At 39.0% G+C, this 19,986-nt stretch overlaps 1 protein-coding gene across 1 annotated transcript; it reads right to left on the minus strand.

Moving 5' to 3' along the window:
• Positions 1-2,594: 2,594 nt before the first annotated feature.
• LOC102717247 lies at positions 2,595-14,452 on the minus strand. The gene is made up of 16 exons (XM_040524600.1): positions 14,248-14,452; positions 12,453-12,983; positions 11,908-12,160; positions 11,174-11,472; positions 10,723-10,893; positions 9,835-10,572; positions 9,669-9,763; positions 9,523-9,576; positions 9,351-9,439; positions 9,188-9,253; positions 8,426-8,977; positions 7,400-7,474; positions 6,914-6,984; positions 6,777-6,834; positions 3,777-3,972; positions 2,595-3,637 (listed from the first exon to the last, which is right to left on the minus strand). Exons 2-16 carry the CDS (start codon positions 12,848-12,850, stop codon positions 2,979-2,981), a joined length of 3,774 nt encoding a protein of 1,257 aa, XP_040380534.1. The 5' UTR covers positions 12,851-12,983; positions 14,248-14,452; the 3' UTR covers positions 2,595-2,978.
• Between the last annotated feature and the right edge of the window lie 5,534 nt (positions 14,453-19,986).

Genomic DNA, 19,986 nt, shown 5'->3' on the forward strand with positions numbered 1-19,986 from the left:
TGGGCCATCCTAAAATCCCAATAGAAACAGAAATAAAAAAAATATCCCGTTTATACATAACTAAAAGTTAAGTTCCAATAATAAAAGGTGGTAAAGAAAGAACAATGATTATGAGCCAACTTCAGATTTTTTTTAATACCATTATCCTCGAAAAGAAGAAATTCTGGATTTTTTTTTCTTATTTCATGTCTTTAAAGCAAATCAGTCCAACCCAGTGGTTGATAAGTTTCGAAACTTTTTTTCTAATATCCATTCGTCCCCTCACACGCACTTAGCACACTCCATTTGTGGTAGAAAGTAGGCGATTTTGGGGAGGGGGTCATTTTTGCGACATATTTATAAATAAAAAATAATTTACAAATAAAACTTTTATATACGTGGTCATAGTGATCTAAAATCTAATGCTGAAAATAAACTATGATTAAAAACCTCAAAATCAACACTAAATAAGGATAAAATTTCAAATTTTGGGTTATAAGCTTAATAAAAACCAAAAGATGGAGGGTGTCGGTATTTTGCTTCAAGGGAACTGTTAGAGCATAGCCAAAAATGTATGACTGGAAACCACGTTGGGTTCCTATTTGGTGATACTCGGCTGCGTTAGTATGCAACTACAAAGGATTAAAAAAGTACAGATTTTTCACCGGTTTTTACACGTGCATTTACCAAAATACTAAATAATATGTTTTTAGAAAAATAAATTATAAAAATTATCTCACATTTCTAATATAGATTCTCAACTTTGGTAGAAATTAACTCCATTGTTTGCACCATTAAATAACTATAAAAAATCAAATAATATTCCGGTTGACATCCTTCATCAACAAAAGAACACAACCTTTAGTAGCAAACTTTAGTGGCATATTATGAAACTCTCTCTTCTTTTATTTTTCTCTATCGTGTTCAGAATAAGTTATCAGTTTTCATGAATATATTATATTGCTATATTTTTTTTCCAACGTGTACAATACAAAGTTTTTTGGCTCCTATTTTAGTTTCATCATAACAGACCTGGTTACATTCCTCTGAATTTTTTCCCTCGATCAATTATTTTATTCTAGTTTATATAGGAATATATATCATATTTCCTTTTGTCAATTCTGAGTTAGTGGCAGTGGCAGTTCACACTTCACCACCATTTTCGTTACAACTTGAAGATGGAAGGGGAAGTTAGGTTAGGTGGGTGTGCTCCGTTCTGGCTTGTCTCCTTCAAACCAATATTTCGTTAACATGTCTTCCAGAACTGAAAAAAGCGTGGCTAGCCATACTTAGCAATCATACCCGTTGAGTTTGTTGGCCTTGTTTGAAGTTGTGGAAGTGAGCCTTAATGATCAGTGCATGTAGGATTACGTACATCGTAAGATTTTGTGCAAAGCCAATGGACTAGAATTGAGAAACGTACGTTGAACAGGTTATGTGTTGTGGTGCATGCATCCATATCTTCCATGTAATCACAGAAAATTATTTAAATAATGCATTATGTATGACCACCCAAAAAAATGCTAATCAGCCCTTAATACCCAAAAAATGATAATTTTTATCGATTGGTATTCTCGCAAATGACGTAACATGATTATCTTTATTGAGCGGGATGTTTTTTAAAATGGATGCAGAAGATATAATGAATACTTTTATAGCCATTAGAATTTAGAAGGCATAGACTTGATAAGAAGAAATATAGTACGGTAATATTCTTTAAATTTTTCTAGGCATTTAAGCTTCTATTTTATTGTGGGAAAGCCATATATGTTTTTTTAATCAAAATTTTACTTAACTACTAATTTTATATGTTTTAAAATGTTTTATTCATATATTCTAGTGTACTTGTATATATATATATATATATATATATATATATATATATGTGTGTGTTAGTGTGTTTACGAAAAAAATCGGTCGAACCACCCATATCCTAAATCCTAGCTCCGCCACTGTATATGAACACTAGCCCTAGGCAGCTGTTTATCGGGCTTTAGTGTATGGCAAGAGGTGAAAACGTTGCATCAATAGTATTATTATATGGGCTGCTTTCGTTTATATAGTTCATCTCTAAATTATTACTTAACTTTTACATGCACATTTTTTAATTATTAAACATTGTGTTTTTAAAGGTTTTTTATTCTATAGTAGATAATTTTATTGTTTATACCATTAAAAATCTGTAAAAAGTCAGATAATATTTTATGCTTTATTGAAAAAGAACACAGCCATGATACCGGAGCCAATTGTAGTGGGTTTTGTCTGGGCTCTAACGTAGGTATACTGTCATCTGAACATGCTACTGAGCGCAGAACAAAACCAGCAAGTATTCCATTTTGTGAAAAAAAAATTAAAATACCATCATGGTGATGGCGGTACATTAGCTGCAAATCCTTGTCGAATGACATAGAACAGCATTTCTTTAACTCAAGACAAACACATCGATTACACAGGATTTTTTTTTTTTTTTTGAATCTGCAAATTTACAATAGTAGCAAGTAAATCGTCCCTAGCAAGTAATTTCAAACGTCCTTGAAGAACGTGATAGAAAAGAGAAACTGTTGCGGTAGACCGCAGAACGCAGCTAACAGAATGGCAACCAGGTGACGAGAAAATTGTGCTATAACTGGCGTGGCTTTATTTCAGCATTAGCGATGACGATGATATGTACAGCCTTTTGAGTACATTTCTCTGGATAAATGAAGCAACTAAGCCACCCTACCATCGTACCGTACCAAAATAGATATGTACACCGCAGAGTAACATACGGCACAAGGTAGGGAAGCACAAGTACAAGCTGATACACAGAGGGGAAGAAGGGAGTGGGAGAGTGGAATGTGAAGAGGTCTCTATAAACTTTTATCAAAACTACCTGGAGCCTATCTCTGGCCTTGTGTTAAACTTGCTGGGGGTTGGTGGTTATCTTGAGAAAATCACCTGTTACCTGTGCACTATAGGAAGCTTTCTATGTGGGGGGACCGTAGATAAACAAGCTACGGTTATATCATGAGATTAATCTCATTGATGTCGTCCATGGGGATCTCCAGGCCCATCAAGTCTAGATCCTGGAGTCCGTCGTCGTCTTCTATATTCAACCATCCACCGAAATCAACGTCCATTCCTGGCAGCTCCAGGTTTGACAAGTCCGGCATTTCAGCATCATTCGAAGCATTTGCTGGTTCCTCGTGCCTGGCAGCAGAAGAGGTATTGCTGTCCCTGCCGTTGCCTGAAGGCGTTATTTTGGCCTGCGACTGTGGATCCCTGGTTGGAGCACTGCTGACAGGAGCAGATATGTTGGCTGTCTTCTGTTTGGGTTTTGTTTTATTCTTCCTTTCTCCTTTTGCATTCCTTTCTCCTTTTGCATTCGATGATGATGGGCGCCCAGATCTGCCACCGTCTCGGTTGTGCCCCTTCCCTTCCCTATCCCTCTCGCTTCTCTTTCCTTTTGTGTTGCTCACAAGGGAAGTACCAAGGCCAGAGGTTTTCAGGGTTCCTCCTGTTATGCTACCCACAACCTCATCAAGCAACAATTCCCGTTGTTTCACATTATTTGTCCAGGGATCCTCCTTCGCAAATGACAGATCTGTAAGGTGACTGCTTGCTCGAGAGGCATCTGATGCACTAGCCCTCTGGACTGATTTCGGTATTGTGATATTGTCTGAGAAATGAAACAAGACAGTCAGATCATTAAGCTCAAATAGCAAGACAAGTATGATTTTTCTTACTCCATGATCTAAAACAGAAGATGGGTGCTCGGTAGGTCACGAAAGGACAAAAATAGCATGGGACTACAATACCTTGTGACGTAGAATCTGGGTCACTTCTGTGAGAAGTTGCTGATACAAACATATCCTTGAAGGGGGGCTCATCAAAGCAGCAAGTTCCTGCATCCTCGTAGTTTTGGCAACGTGCTATTGTTCGTTTAGCAAAACTTAGAGCAGCATGCTTGCCAGCTCTATTTACATTTTTGCTGCTTGAGGAACCACAAAAGGCCTATAGTTTCACAGTAACATTCATTTAATAAGTACTCTAAAATATTGAACTGGGTCCAAAAGGTAAACAAAGTCATTAAAATATTCAATGAGTAACATATCGTGTCCAACAGAACAAAATTGCCAGATCAACATAATACCACCTCAACTTGAAGCACTCATCAGTCTGACAAATTCAAAAAACTAAATGATTTAGCGCTTTGTGGGAATTTGGGATACGAATTAGGTTAAAAAGCTGCTGCAGAGTCGCCATAACTGAAGTTTTACCAAAAATTGAAGCCACATTATTACGGGAAATTTTAGTTGCGCACTGATGAGCATCCACTTCTACATATGTCGTCTTCTTCCCAATCCTCTCTTTGAGGGAGAAGACTGGAGGGATCAACTATCTGCTAAACATCATTCAAGGCCAATATACGAAGGAAGAACCCGCTTCGAGGAGAAAACAGGCGTATTGACGATGTGGAGGACAACATTGAGGCCACTAAAATAAATAAATACAATTGTATTAATTGGTAGAGGCATGTATGAGTTATTTTAGATATGGGTTCTTGATCATGTCAAATACTCAGGAGATTGTGCTGGACTCAACTGAGACATGTCTAATGCCCCTTAAACCTAATGCATGTCATATGCAAGGAGAGGTAGTGTATGATGATGGCTCCTGCCATGTCACCTCCCTTGGCCTTCATGATGTCAAGAATGATAAAGCTAGTCAGGATATAATACATGTCAGATGCAAGCAGTGATGATTGACTGATGGTCATTCAGCATGGAGAACAGGAGGTAGTAAGGTGAGTGGTAAAGTTTGGGAGGTATCTGCCATCCGTCATCCGCAAGGAATGTTGTAGATTGATGAAATCTGGGGAGAAAGGACTAACTGAATGAGGCAGCAGTGAAGAGAGGATTGGGAAGAAGAGAGCATTTTGGCCCCTTTGCAAGTTCTCCTTATAGTTGGACGGAATGGCAGAATTAAGAATCAGATGATTGATGAAAACAAGAGTACAAAAATTGTACCAAAGGTGAAAAGAGTTCCTTTGGTGGGCAGACTAATGATCTTGGGTTATAATTTCATCATTTGGTATACCCCTACAAGCTAAGGGTGGTAATGGATAAGCAAAACTACTATATAGCCCCAGCTAGCATGAGCAGGCTGATCTGGCAGAAGAACCAGTACTAAGTGTTGATGGACTTCATTTCACCATGCAACTGTTGAACTCATAAACATACATGCACTAGAGACTAATTTTATCTTTTATGGCAAAGCAATTGTCTATTTATGTTTAAATCAGTACTATAAGTAACTGTTGTCAGCTTTTGCCACCAATCCTAGACAGTTCTGCCAGTTCGACAGGAATGTATTTACTGCAAGTAGGCCATTCAGGTGAAGCGGGCAGAAGTGCTATAAAACACATGACAGAGTATATAGTGTATTAGTATGTGTTTATAATCGTATCACCCCGGCCAAGAAATTTTGGGGAACAACCAGCCTTTTTTTTTAATGGACTAAAAGGCAATACAAATTTTGAAACCATCCTGGAAAGAGTATATGGCGAAATGGGAATGGCATATGTGTGATTGTCGTCACTGGTGAGCTGGCTCCTGTCTGATAAAAGGATGCTCAGAAAAAAAAATCTAGCCAATAATTGATGCCAGGGGACTAATGTTTTAATTTCTTAGCTAAACAGTCGTGTATCACTTTTATGAGATGTGGCCAACTCCTACAACCAATTAAACTACCACATATATGAGAAGTGGCTGGCAATTGAACAAAAAATATCACGCCTAACTACTGGTTCTCGTCTAGTAATTGGAGAGCAAACTAACAAACCAAACTGAGTAGATAATGGATCAGGTGTGGACTCAGGATAACCATGCCAGATAAGCTGTCAAATGCTGTTAGAAGCATTAAAGACATGCATACTAACATGCATAAACATATGCATGTGTTAGTCCTACTAGAGCAACCACCTTGTGCATGGGTATTGTCCATAGGACCCAAGGCCCATGACAGACAAAAAGTTGGATGCTTCGAGAGTAATGTGAATTGCACCTTTTCAGATGAGGTTGGAGCCAGGCTAGGACTAGGCAATCTCCCAAGTGTCTAATGGGTTGTTTGGTTCGAGTGGGATGATGAATTCACCCTTGATTCTTGATGAGTTGTTTTGTTTGAGGAATGGGATGAGTTTGTCCATCACCATCTCATTCCTCAAAGGCACATTAAGCTATTGGATGAAGAATGCAGTCATTCCTCAAATTTTATAGGATGACCCCATGATGGATTACCCATCCTAGGTAGGTTGATTCTTCAAACCAAAACAGCTTGCAATAGTATTTCATGCAAACATTTCCCACTTGTCAGGCATAAATTGGAGGCTGAGAGTCATAAATTGTATGCATGTACCAAATAGTCGGTGAAAATACAGAACGAAATATTATTTCGATGGAGCCACAACAAGGGGAAATTTGTGTCCCACAGAATAATAACTCTTAGAATGGCGATGTATTATTGCTCATACAATTTGATTTTGTGGCTGTGTATTTGCTACTGAACATAAGTTTGAAATTTGGCATTGTACATTTGGCAGATAAATAGAAATAATTAAGAACAGAAAACAAGAAGATTCACAATATAGACACAGCTTGAAATTAGCGAACATTAGCAGGCTTAAATAGAATTAGATAGATAAGGCTTCTAGTTATGTTGGCAGTTAAGAAACTACATAGTAGATGCAGTTAGCTACGACCCAATGCAACAAAATAATAAATAGCTACCAGCAATGTATTCTCACCAAGAAGACTTACCATGTATCTCTCATATGCTGTCAGCACAAGCCTTTCCATGGCACGCTGTGAAAATTCCCTGGTTATGAGGTAACCACAAAGATGTAAGGGCTTGAACCTCAAGAAATAGTTTCTCAACAAAAAATGATGTCAATTACCTATGTTGAGACTCCCTTTTAGTTCTAAGAATGCCATCCAGCTTCCGTAGCAAGTTTTTCTTATCTACAACCTTTTACATCATAAGAGCACTACAATTAATTTTAATATCTCCCAACATTCATCACATAAGAATGACGTCTTTGGCTTTCCAAAGCCAAGAAAATGCAACATTGGCCAGTAAAAATTGTCGTGCATAATACCATGTCTACCCTTAATAAATTTGTTCATGTCATTTCATTTATCCAGATAGACCAGAATCAATGTCCTCTGATCGGCCGATCGGACCTGATCGGCTTGATCGCCATGGCACCGATCAGCCTATATACTATATAGTGTGCAGCATAAAATGCAATAATGGAGGAATTATTTGATGGCTAGATAGTAGTATACTTCAGGTATTAATCAGATATGCAAAATACTGAAATAGATCAAGAAGCATGCACAGGGATCCAGTCCAGCCCCATAGAATGAATAGATACTAGTACCTCTTTATGAAGTTGGCCTTCTAACTTGCAGATTTCAGAGTTGATATCTTCATCCTCACTCTGGGCAAGATCAGGCTGGGAGTGTAGCAAAATCACAGTCAAAACATTACGAAAACTTTGATGTGCTATTTAATGAACAATGAGATGTTGCAAGTTAAGACTCAAAGTTTATATGGTACTCCTAGAACCAAATGTTTTAGATAAAACACTAGATACTAAAACTAATTTGTATTGTATGGTGAAGCTAGTTGGAGATCGCTCACGTAAAACTAATCGTAGTTGTTCTGATAACATTATCAGACATCTAAGGCAAGATGCAGGTGCAACATATCTGATCCATTTAAATTCACGAAGCCAACAGAAATTATTGAAACCTTAGAAAATAGATGTAAGTGTGATACAGATGATCCATTTTAATTCACAAAGCCAACAGAAATTATTGACACCTTAAGAGAACATAGATAAACATGGGATTCAGATTGTAATCATGTGCCAGTATGCACATCAATTCATCATCCACATATATCAGACTAAACTCAAATAGCTAGTGCCCATACTTACACTGATAGAAGCATATCCAGCATCTGTTTGTCATCCCCTATTCATATTCTTATTTGGATCGTGGAGTCATGCCCCAAATAGACTATATCAGATCAGTATCAAATTTCTCCAGACATTTTAACAATCACAGAAACGCAAAGCCCATAAAAAGCAACAAACTACCTAAATAATAACAGAAAACCTCAAGGCTGAAATCTTTTGAACTATTTCTATATTCCATATAATGTAAGAATTGGTATCAGCCTCCTGTGACTGTGATTATCTCCAAGTTATTACCTAATTGGTTATTGCCCAAAAGCAACAGATTATTTTTTGAAAAAAAGAAGAACTATTGGACAAACCATGCATAGAAATGCAAAATATAAAAATACAAAGATAACTCAATTGATGCAAAATTCGATACAAACCTGACAAAAAAAAAGTTTTGCACAAAATGATATAATTGAACAGTGAAACAATACATACCACAGGTTCAATAGATACACCAACTTCACTTAGCTCAATGATGATCCTATCACTGAAGCACATCTCACTGTACTGAAACTCAGGCCACACCTTAGCTTTTTCCATGGCATTGTTGCTTTTATGTGACAGTTCATCATGATATTTCCAATCAGAATCTAACATCAAACCATTAGAACCTTTCCCTGCAGCTTCAAAATTCATTAAAGAATCCAACTTATATCCCTGTGAATGGGATTTCCATCCTCCTTCCTCAAAGTGAATTTCATGTGTATCAAATGGATATGCTTCACTTCTGTAAATGTTATTGGTAACATTATCAACCTTATCTTCATCAATCAGAGCTTGCATAAGTCTTTGGCCAACTGATGCACCTCCTCGCACCCCAATTCCTTGGACAAGTTGATCCAAGATAGGCTCAATGCAGCTTGCCTCCCATGCAATCCCTACATCATTCTCTATCTCATTCAACGCATACCCATTTGGAACAGCGCTATGGTCATCTTTGTTGCTACCAGCTGGAGTCGATGGTTGTGAGATGTATTCAAGGCTAGCCTGCAAAAGCAAAAATCCAGCATAATAAAATGAACCCAAAGAAAGAACCAAATAGAAGAAGATGGAATTAATTAGTAATCCATGGTAAAGTGAGAGCATCAACTATCCATGCAGTCTACCACTTAGTTTAACTATCCACAATTGCATACCAAACGAGACAAACTTTTGATATTCCTGCAGTAAAGGTGCTCAAAAATAAATATAAAGTACCTTGTACTTCCGACTTTCATCTCCTTCAATTGACCTGCTCACGGTGGAGTCATCCAGCAAATGCATCTAAGCAAATGAAATGTTGATCAAAAACTACCAACTGCTCTACCGCGGAGCAAAAATGCGAGCATCTTTTAATACAAAATAAGATGACCTGCTATACCTGCTGACTTAAATAGGCTAAATCTTCTGTTGTCAGATAACTAAAGAATGGTTCAACCTGCCTCCAGAAGGGACTTGGATTAGCAGATCCTGCAACAAACCAATCATTATTCAAATACTCCCAAAAAATTTTATCGGAATAAATGAAAGGATGTCATAGGTGGAACCAATACTTAGAGCAGAATTCGCTGCAGCAAGGAGTTCCTCATGATCATCTTCTGATTGCACTGAAGTGAATGGAACAAGTTTATGAAATCATCATCCTCACAAGTCACAATGAATGGAAGCCATGTGTAACACTAGCATAGTGAGAGCTTACCAGGAGAGTCTAACTGCACATTGCTACTCATGTGTCTAGGGCGTGCATTACCTTTGCGCTCTGACATCTTCTTTATGAGTGGTCTTCCAGATTTACTGAACAAAATAAATCACGGTAAGAAAATCAGTGGTCAATTAGACTGCTGGTTAGTTGAGGAATAAATCACCTTTCGTTTCTCTCAGAGACTGTCCTAACACTTCTTTGTTTTGTAGTTGGAGCATTTTCAAGCTTGTCAACTGATGCAGGGGTGCTGGGCCTGGTTGGAGTAAAACCCCGTCCAATCCTTCCTTGTCTTCTTGCAGCATCTCCAACATCATCATCTGCAGATAACTTATTCCTTTTGGAAGGATGGCCAAGCATCGCGATCTTCTGAAAACCAGAGTGCCCATCATCTAATTCTCCAGTCCTTTTGCTTTTGTCCCTTAACTTTTTCTCAGCAACACCAGACTCGTCACCCTCAGACCCAGTTGAAAGACCATGATCTCCCCGTCTAGTTTGTTGCGAACAATTTACAGAAGCACGCCTAGGTAATCCAGCAGACTCTTCAGTGATAGAAGGACTTTCAAGCGAACCTGATACCGATTGGCCATCAGTGTTTGTGATGATAGGGACTAAATTCGACTTTCTTGCTGAACGTGAAATCTTCTGAGGCCTCTGCCCACCCCACTGGGTGGGAGGGGATAATGAATGTGTAGACTTTGTACGTTTGGGATTGCCAGATCCACTAGTAGAATTCAGCTTATTCGTGCCAGAAGGATGTTCCCAATCATCAGAATTAGCTTGCAATCTATGAACGTTTGGTGATGACTTCAGCAATGAACCAGAATTCGATCGGGGTCCCCTAGTAGACCCATTAGCCTTTGGTACTGAAGTGGCATTGGCACCACCATCATCTTCATTCGACCTAAAAAAAGTTCAATGCATTTGATACCACGTGTTTTTTACTTGTAGAAATAAGTAAAACCTAAATATTAAGTTCAATGCACCTGAGCTTACTGCAGCAAGCTTAGATAAAATTGTTACATAGTGAATGATGATGAGGGAGACATCTTACTTATTATTAGCTTTTGGAGCTGACATTTCCTTATCTAAAACAGCTTGACGATCCCTTTTGTTAGTAGGATGGAATCCACTGTCTTGGTCACTCCTACTTAAGGATCGCCCAACCCCATTTTGTCCAAAATCTGCTTTACCAATGCTTGAGACAGATGACACAGTTCCAGACCTGCCAATACAAAAATTACCCAGGAAGGAAACACCTGGTTAGGTTGTAAAACTTTACACAAAACATTTTTAATTGGATGAATTGCTTAGCTTGAAATTCTGGAGAGAAAAAAGATCAGATTGTCCATAATTTGAGTCTTAATTTTATATACTATATTATCATGTCTATGTAATATGGAAGGTCAGATTATCCATAATATAAGCTCAAACAGAATAAAAGGTCTACATCAACAGAAAATCAACACAATGAAAAATGGAGAAAGGGTGATAAGATCTCTGACCTAAAACTAGGGGAATTTGTCATTCTTGCCCTAGCATCAGTATTAAATTTGTGCTGCATTCCTTGCTTCTGCTCCCGGTCTACATCAACAGTTCTTGAAGGACCAGTCATTGACATGTCTGCTTTAATAGCAGAACGTTTTTTCTTCATCTTTGGCTTTTCCCAACCATCAATACTAGTTGCAAGACCTCTATTTTTTTCTTCCGGGACTGCTGTACCACCACCTGTAACTTTGCCAGGATCTGCGCTTCTATCAGTAGACCCCAGTCCCCTTGATAGACCAGTGGTCCTTGCATCCATCTAGTAAACAAGTCATAAGTTGTGGTAATCAGTTTTAAGAACAATCCAGAGCAGTTAAAAAAATAACAAATGAGCCACAAGAATTGGCAAATCATCATGATTATGTGCACAGTAAGTATAGTTAGATACAATTATACAAGTAAGAGTGACAATGAAAATGCTTATCGCATTAAACGTACTAAGGCTAATACCTAGGTCGCATGACAAAACAAGAAAAATACAGATGAATAGAACAAAGTCAGCAATAAAGTAAAGAACAGCAGATACAGCATGGCCAAAACAGGCATATGGCTTAGCGTCAAGTAACACATACTACATAACCTTCAACAATATTTTTTTACCCAGCAATTTGCACAACTAACTTATTCAGAAGCATAACAACACATAATCAGAACAATGGTGAACTACGAAGATACGTAAAGATATGAGCATAACCTCTGCCATGGATGTGCGTAATCTCCTATTCTGTCCTGCATTCTTTATCCTCTCTTCTCCTCTTGGAGATCCCAGTTCTGTGTCATCTGCATTTAGATGGCCTTGAGGGGCCATCTTGGATATGAGTCCTCCAGACAACAATGTAGTAGATCGCTCATTTGATGAACCATCTCCTCGGGAACGCTTCCGCAAAATACTCGGACAACATCTCTCGATCTTTGTTAAAGCAGCACCATATGCTCTAGATCTTTCCCTGCAAAGATACTCATAACTGAATACATGTTCTAATAGTTTCAAGCAAATGTACTTCCTAAAAAATAGTTTTAATTAAATTTAGTCCGCATGGCCAGTGGAAACCCATATGTACTAGACTTTTTCCCCCATAATCTTCCAAAAGGGGCAAAATCAATGTTGTCAAAGAAGGGTCCGCTACAAATAGAAGTTTCTTTTAAATAAATAATAGAGATAGTTGCTCCATTTTTCTACCATTATCTCACAGGTTAAGTTAATCTCACAAGACAAAGTAGAGAGTAGTGAAATAATACCTAGCTTTGTTTGAGATATCACTAAGATTATTCTTCATGCGTTTAATCTCTTCAAAAGAAGGAGAAAAGTTTCTTCCTATGCATGGAGTTGATGCTGACTCTTCTGGGGAGGTTCCAATAATTGAACTTATTGATTTTTTTACATCTAACCGAGATGTCTTCTGCTCCAAAGTTGATGTCCTTGGGTCCATGGCAAGTGATTGAAGAAGAGTAGCAGAGTCAACTACTGGCGATCTTGATGAACCCGATACTGGGAATGGTGCATAACTATCACCACTCTCACGAAAACTTCCTGGCCTTTCCAATGAAGCAGCTGAATATGGTCCACGTTGCCCACTGAAGTATCCATGGCCATCAGGACTACCAGACATCAAGTCAGATTTTGTACTAGACGCCATCACCCTGCTGGTGACAAACTTTTAGACCGCTAAGAAGTTCAACATGCCTCCAAAGGGTGACAACAACCTCATCTTGCAACCATAGAACTCAAATGTCCAAATCACAATGGAAAATCCCAAATCAAACAAATACCTGTCGTCATAGAAAGGCAGTAAGTAGCAAATAGAAATTGAAATTATTTTTTCAGAACAATTCACAGGGCTCTGCACGGACAAAGTATGTTGCAAAATGGTAGCTTTGACCAAACATAACATCTAGCCTTTTATGGAAGTGTAACACCACTTTAAATTATGTTAAAATACGTGATAGCTCGTTTTGTTCATGTTTTGCTACTAACATACCAAAAGATAGTCTCCTATATTGATCAATTAACATAATTTGCAAAAACATCAAATGCATTCAACATGCCGACTATACATAACTTACAAATAATTGAAGTTGCGAGATTCTACAGTGAGTGCGTTACATTAGTGCAATAACATAGAATTAATATATGCAATCAGCTCTACAGCAGCAGCAACATTTAGTCTCAAACAAGTTGGAGTAAGATATGTGAAATGTGACAACCTATATTCGACACAAAGTTTAGCAAACATGTCAGTGAGATAACTGCTTCATTGTCACTGCTTAATCATGCCACAGATGTGAAGGCTAGCAATGATCAACAAAGACAATAGCATCTCGTTCAAACTATGCTGACCAAAGACCATTTGATCACTAGCATGAACAGCTGAAATGCACCCATAAATTACAATACTAACGTGGTACAACAGACAGGTAGCAGTCCAAATTGATCCAAAGTTATCGGAGCAACCAATTTAAAGACGTGATCCATGCCACGACCAGCAATAGCCTAGCAAGCTTCCAAAGCTCAAATTGAAGCGATCAGAACAAGCCTACACTCGTCAAATTGAAGCTCAAATTCTGCCATCAGCTAACCAAGCGCTCCAACAACGGTTATATCACCACACCACGATCGAGAATTACCTAAATTCCAGCCAACCCAAGGCTTCAAGCTGCAACTACGAGCCCCTAGCACAACATGGCCGATCCACGCACCGGGCCGCCCCTCCGCCCGGATCTCACCCAGAGATCCACCCAATTCCGGCACAACCCAGCACGCACGCACCACCACCTCGGCCACAGCCCTCCCAAAATCCCCAAACTCCCCCGGCTGGATCCCACGCCCAACCCCCCGGGCGCGGATCAGCTTCCCCCCCTCTCGGGGCAGGTGGCCCCCACACGCCGTTGCCACGCGTCCCCGCAAAAGAGGGCCCCCTGCCCTCCCCGAAGCTCCAGCAGCCGCCTCCCAAGCACACACGCGGCGGTGGTCGGCCCCACCCACCCCACCACCCAGCGGAATCGGATTGGAGGAAGAAGCTCCTCTAGGGCTTACCGAGCGCGGGCGGGGATCCGGATCTCCGGCACGGCGGGGGACCGATCGGAGGAGGAGCGGGCGGTAATGGAGGACGCGGAGGAGGGGAGGAGGTCGAGCCGGAGAGAGAGAGAGAGAGACCAGAGAGCTTCGAGAAGCGCGGCTTCGGGGAAGGCAAGGCGGAGGAGGGGGAGGAAGGTGGGGTCGCCGTCGGTCTGAGAACTCTGGTGAACCGGCGCAGGTTGGGGGGGGGGGGGGGGTGGGGGAAGGAAGGTAAACGGACCGGACCGGCTGGACCGGACCGGGCCGGTAGGGCGGTGGGGGCCGTGCGGATGACAGGTGGGGCCCGGGCCCGCGTGGCAGTGTGCGAGTGGGGCGTGGCCGTGCGGGGATTTTGCTGTCTGGCTCTCTCTGCTGCCGCCGGTCGAAGCTGAGCAAAGCGTGTTAGTACTACCGGAGTATAGCGTTACGCTCAGCCTGCCTTTCTTCTTGCATATTTTTTAGATTTTTTTTCTGTTTTTAACCATACGTTTTTCAACGGTTAGGTAGTACATTTTAAAAGAAATTACATGCAAGTTTATCATCTAGTTTTTTAACTTTATAGGGATCTATTCATTATATATATTATTAAATAACTAAAAAAATCAGATAATATTTCATCTTTCAGCAACAAAAGAAGGCAGCGTATTTTCTTCACTCTCTTGGCGAGTATAATTGATGTGAGCAAGGGTAGTCCAATCTTTCGATGAGTTGGATAACTACGATTTGAGAAAAGAAGTTATCAGTCTAACTACAACCGTACTAGACTTTTTTGTTGCGCCTAAGCGACCGATACACCTCTCCTGGGATTGTTGATATTGCCCACGTAGATCAACCATGTTCCTGCAAGCAATCGAGAACAAGAAAAACAAGATAAAATCAATATAAATTGCAAATAGGAATTTAGTCTCAAGGTAAAAAAATACAACTAATAAGTAGGGTTCCGAATATGTAACCAGGAATCCTAACCGAATGCGTAATTACATGGAAGTAGCAATGGCTAAACTTTCAATTAATCAAACCCGAATAACTCTAAAGAGGTAATTGACTATTTATAGGAGTAGGAGGACGTCTCTAGGGGTCTCTAGGGTTGTGCTCTACTAGGTTGGGGCGTATCCCACTTGGGCCTCTCTTGTATCGAGGTCTCAGACAAAGTTACAAGCCCATTGGCCCAATATAGGTGACGCAGTATCTTGTTCTATGATTGCGACCAAACGAGATGGAATTCGAATATGAGGCTGGATCCTTTGGAAATAGGACTCCAATAGCTTTCCATGAAGTACTCACGGAGCCAAAACAGAACTCGTATGCAAATTTGACGGTCGTTTGAAGACAACAATGTAGCGGGTGGCCAAATCGGATTCCAGCACTTGAGCATCTTAATCTTAAAGTGAGCAATGGTTGTATCCGTAGTAGTCGTTGTTACATCAATAACCGTATAAACATTTTCTAAAACAAATTTTGTTGATAAAGTGGAAGAAAATATAAAACTGTAGTCTTGATAGACTAATAGAAAAAGAAAAAAACTCAACCAACTCACTTATAGGGTTGTCAACAAGCCGAGCTCGAGCGAGCTAGCCTGGGCTCGAGCTCAACACAAGCTCCAGCCAAGCTTGAACCGAGCCTACTAAACCTTCCAGCTCTTAGGCAGGCTTGGATCAGGCTTAGTTAGGCTCGCGAGCTTGGCTCGAGCTCAATTTGGGATATGATATAATTATTTTGATGGTATTTTTTTAACAAAAGTAATAATTTTAAGTCAATCATATTAAATAAATTATAAATAACATTTAAAATCAATGTAGAATACCAATACAAATTAATTTATAATTTAAATATATAATATTTTATTCTTAATATACTATCTTATCAAATAAAAAATAAAAATAACATATATGGGTAAAGTCGTGAGAAGCTCAAGCTCAGCCTGAGAAAGCTCGCGAGCTTTGGATCGGGCTCAGCTCATTAGGAGCTCGAGCCGAACTCGAACCGAGTCTAAGGGCCCGTTTGGCACATTTCTAGCTCCCAACTTCAACTTAACTGGAGCCGGAGTTATATCAAACGGTACAGTTTTTGATTTTTTTGCAGCGGAGTTGGCAGAGCTGCTCCTGAAAAATGAACTACAGGGGTGGAGCTGGATTTTTGGTGCTCAACACCAAAAGACCCACTACCCTTTATTATTTTATTGTAATTATTCGAATCTTCCACTCATGCTACTAAATATTTATACTGTGGGTTAACTATCATATAGTATTTTATACCATATAGTTATGTTGTTGAAGTTAAAAAAATAATCAGTATTTAATTACATGAAAAAACATAATTAAATTATGGTTTAATCATGACTACACATAATCCCCAAGGCTATTATTGTCAATCTATTTCGTATTATCGCTTTTAGAGTTCTGGAGCAGACCAAGCTAACCAGTTTTGATCTGCTCTTCGGCTTCCACAGAAGCAGCTCTCACTAGAGTTGGAGTTTAGAACTAGGATCTGAAGTTTAAAATCCTACCAAACGAGCTCTAAGACGAGCCAAGTTCGAGCAGCTCATGAGCTTTTTTTTTTTTTTTTACAGCCCTACTTACGACCCAAGAACACTACCCTACGACACTGAACCTACCATCGAGCTGATTGTCGCTAAGCGAAACAAGCCGCACATCAAAGATAAAAGATTAATGGATCGACGTGGTGTCAATCTGCTACTCACTATTGCATTATCGTGTTTAGGATGTTTGATAGGCTACATTGTGGCTATATCGCGACTCGCTCCTAAAGTTATATATAAATCTTTAGGGTGATAGGAGGAAGTCAAACGTCGTATTTACAAATAAAAAATATATATATATATAATTAGTGATAAAAAGGTAATGTTAGAAAATAAATTTTAAGGAAAGAACGTATAGCCAACTCTAAATTTAAGATTAAAATTTTTGGGTTTTTTAGTTCGAGCGTTTAACCATCCATCTTATTTAAAAAATTTATTAAAAAATTAAAAAAAAATTAGTTGCACGTAAAGTATTATTCATGTTTTATCATGTAGTAACAATAAAAATATTAATCATCAAAAATTTTCAAATAAGACAAAGAGTCAAAATTCTATCAGAAACACACGTAAATTCGTTTATTTTGGGACGGAGGATGTAAATTATAAGCATAAAAAAAACGAAAAGACTTTGACGCTGGTTGTGGTTGGCATAGATATAGCATAGCCGCAGCTAAACCGACGAAACACCCTATTATTTTCTACGCTGATATCATTTTGATTTGTGGGATTGTAGATGATATTATGTTTTGCTTTACTCGTGATTTCCATCTCATATTAGAATCTAGGTTCATTTTAATTACCATCTCATATTAGAATGAACCTAGGTAGTACTCCTTCCGTTTCGTAAGGTAAGACTTTCTAACATTGTCTAGATTTATATGGATGCTAATAAATCTAGACAGATATATATATTATATATATTCATCGATGAATGAATATAGACAAGGCTAGAAATTCTAACAATATGAAACGAAACCTAAGTTACAGAGAAATGCAAAAAAAAAACATATGATGTGATATATTTTCACCAATAAAATCTTTCGACAACCCGAAAAGACAAATACCGTTACAGATTAAAGTAGTTGGGAGGTTTTGTCTCACGAAACAGAGGCATTAATGGTCAGGGAAAGTAACGTGGCTTTTTATTAGAAGTGGCTCGGTTTCATGATACTTGTGGTTTTGATAAGATATGATCAATTTTTCTAAACTTAACTACTAAAAATACTAGGGCAATATGTACAAATAAGTCTTAAAAATATTCTAGTAAAAGTAAATATTTGTTTATCGTACGTATGTTAATAGATAAGCATACTCAAAGATATATGGTTGAAAACCGTGTCATTGTTTAAAACGACATGAATTATTAAAATGGAGGAAGGAAGCAGCAGTTAGTAACAATTTTGATTGCACATTTATAAACACTGCTTACTACCCCTCCGTTTTATAATGTAACATGTTTTTCTTTTTTGGTCGTAATGTTTAATCATTTATCTTATTTAAAAAATTATAAAAATATCATTTATTTTGATGTGACTTGTTTTATTATCAAAAGTACTTTAAGCACGACTTGTCATTTTTTAAAATTGCAACGCTTGCCTTTTTTGGGTTAAAAAAACACATGGCAGCAACTAATCTGAATATCTGATAATACTCTTCACACGTAAATGTTTGACGTCGTAAAATTGAACTAGCCAATGTCATAAAAAAATAAAAAAAAGTTAGAAGAGAGTATATGATATGAGTATTGAGGAAGAGCAAAGTAGTCATACACAACAAGAGCAAAGTTTTTTTCTTTTGCCCTTGAATTTTACATGAATATATTTTTTTATTTTGTATTATAAAATTAGTGGTTTTTATCGTCAACTTTTAGAATCAGGCAAGTTAACGCCCTAGCTTTCTTTGGGATGAGGGAATGTACTCGTATGTATTATTTGATATATACTCGCTCCATTCTAAAATGTAATTATTTTTTATTTTTAAATATATACCAAAATATAAATTTTTTTACGCTATGGATAAAAACACGTACCTCATCAACTCTTCTCATCCAAATTCCTTCTCATTTTATCTCATTTATTAAGAGATATTATAGTTTTTTCTTCTTAACCTTAATACATAATAACAACATATAAGTTAGTATATCACCTTTAAGTGTATGGTCTTATAATTTGTGCGTTTAAAGTTCATGTTAGCGAAGAATCAATGTTTTTTTATTGTTTTGGCAGATGAAAGTGAAAATGACCGGTTTTGCTGTTCACCGCGAAAAGACTTCATCTGTTTTTTTCTTCAATCACAAACATATACAGGGCATGTACAACGCGTAGTCGCTGCCGTCGATAGCGCACGCGAGAGGAGACAAAAATCCGACGTGTCAGCGATTAAATGAGGAAAGAGAGCATGGCCGGCGTCTAGTTCGTCGACGGGTTGTGCTCGTGCTCCCAAGCTACTCGACGCCTCCACCGCGCGTTGTAGGAGACATTGCGAGTCGACGCCCACGACGGTGGATCGGCTGCGCTCGCGCAGAAAAATCCCATCCCCACTCGTCCTCCTGTCCAGAGGAGGAAGCTGGCACCCGCCATTCCCATCCATGGCCACCGCCGCCCTGCCTTGTGAGGAAAACGAAGGAGGAGGAGGAGGAAGGGGGCGATGGTGGGTCGGAGAAGGACGAGGATGCCGCGAGCGTCGCCAGCCTATGTGACCCCGGGCTCCGACGATACCCACCTTCTACCCTGCCGCCGACGGGGACCTCAAGGTGTGTACGGTGCTGCGGTTCAGGATGGCCCGGATGCCCATCTCCATGTGCAAGGACAGGTTCGGAGGTCACCTTATGTGCTCCATCCCTTCCTCCCGCTCCGTTGGCACCATTGTGATGTGCCAGATCCAGCTCATGTGAAGTTCTTGTAGGTTTGCTTCCACCTGATTGATGATTTGTGATCTGCCATTTTCTGAACATTGTGTTGATAGTAACCGGAGCAGTAGTTTCAGGTTACCGATTGAAAATTTTGTATCGTGTCTATTTCAGCTCAGTGCGTGATGATCCAGCCAAATCTAATAGGTTGCATTGCATACTGAATTTGTTTTCGTTGAGTCTGAACATTGCTCACTGAATGATGTGTTAGATCTTACACTGATAAGATACATGTACACACACATATACATATAATCTCTTATTTAGCGAA

This window comes from Oryza brachyantha, chromosome 5 (genome assembly GCF_000231095.2).
Source record: "Oryza brachyantha chromosome 5, ObraRS2, whole genome shotgun sequence".
Taxonomy (NCBI): domain Eukaryota; kingdom Viridiplantae; phylum Streptophyta; class Magnoliopsida; order Poales; family Poaceae; genus Oryza; species Oryza brachyantha.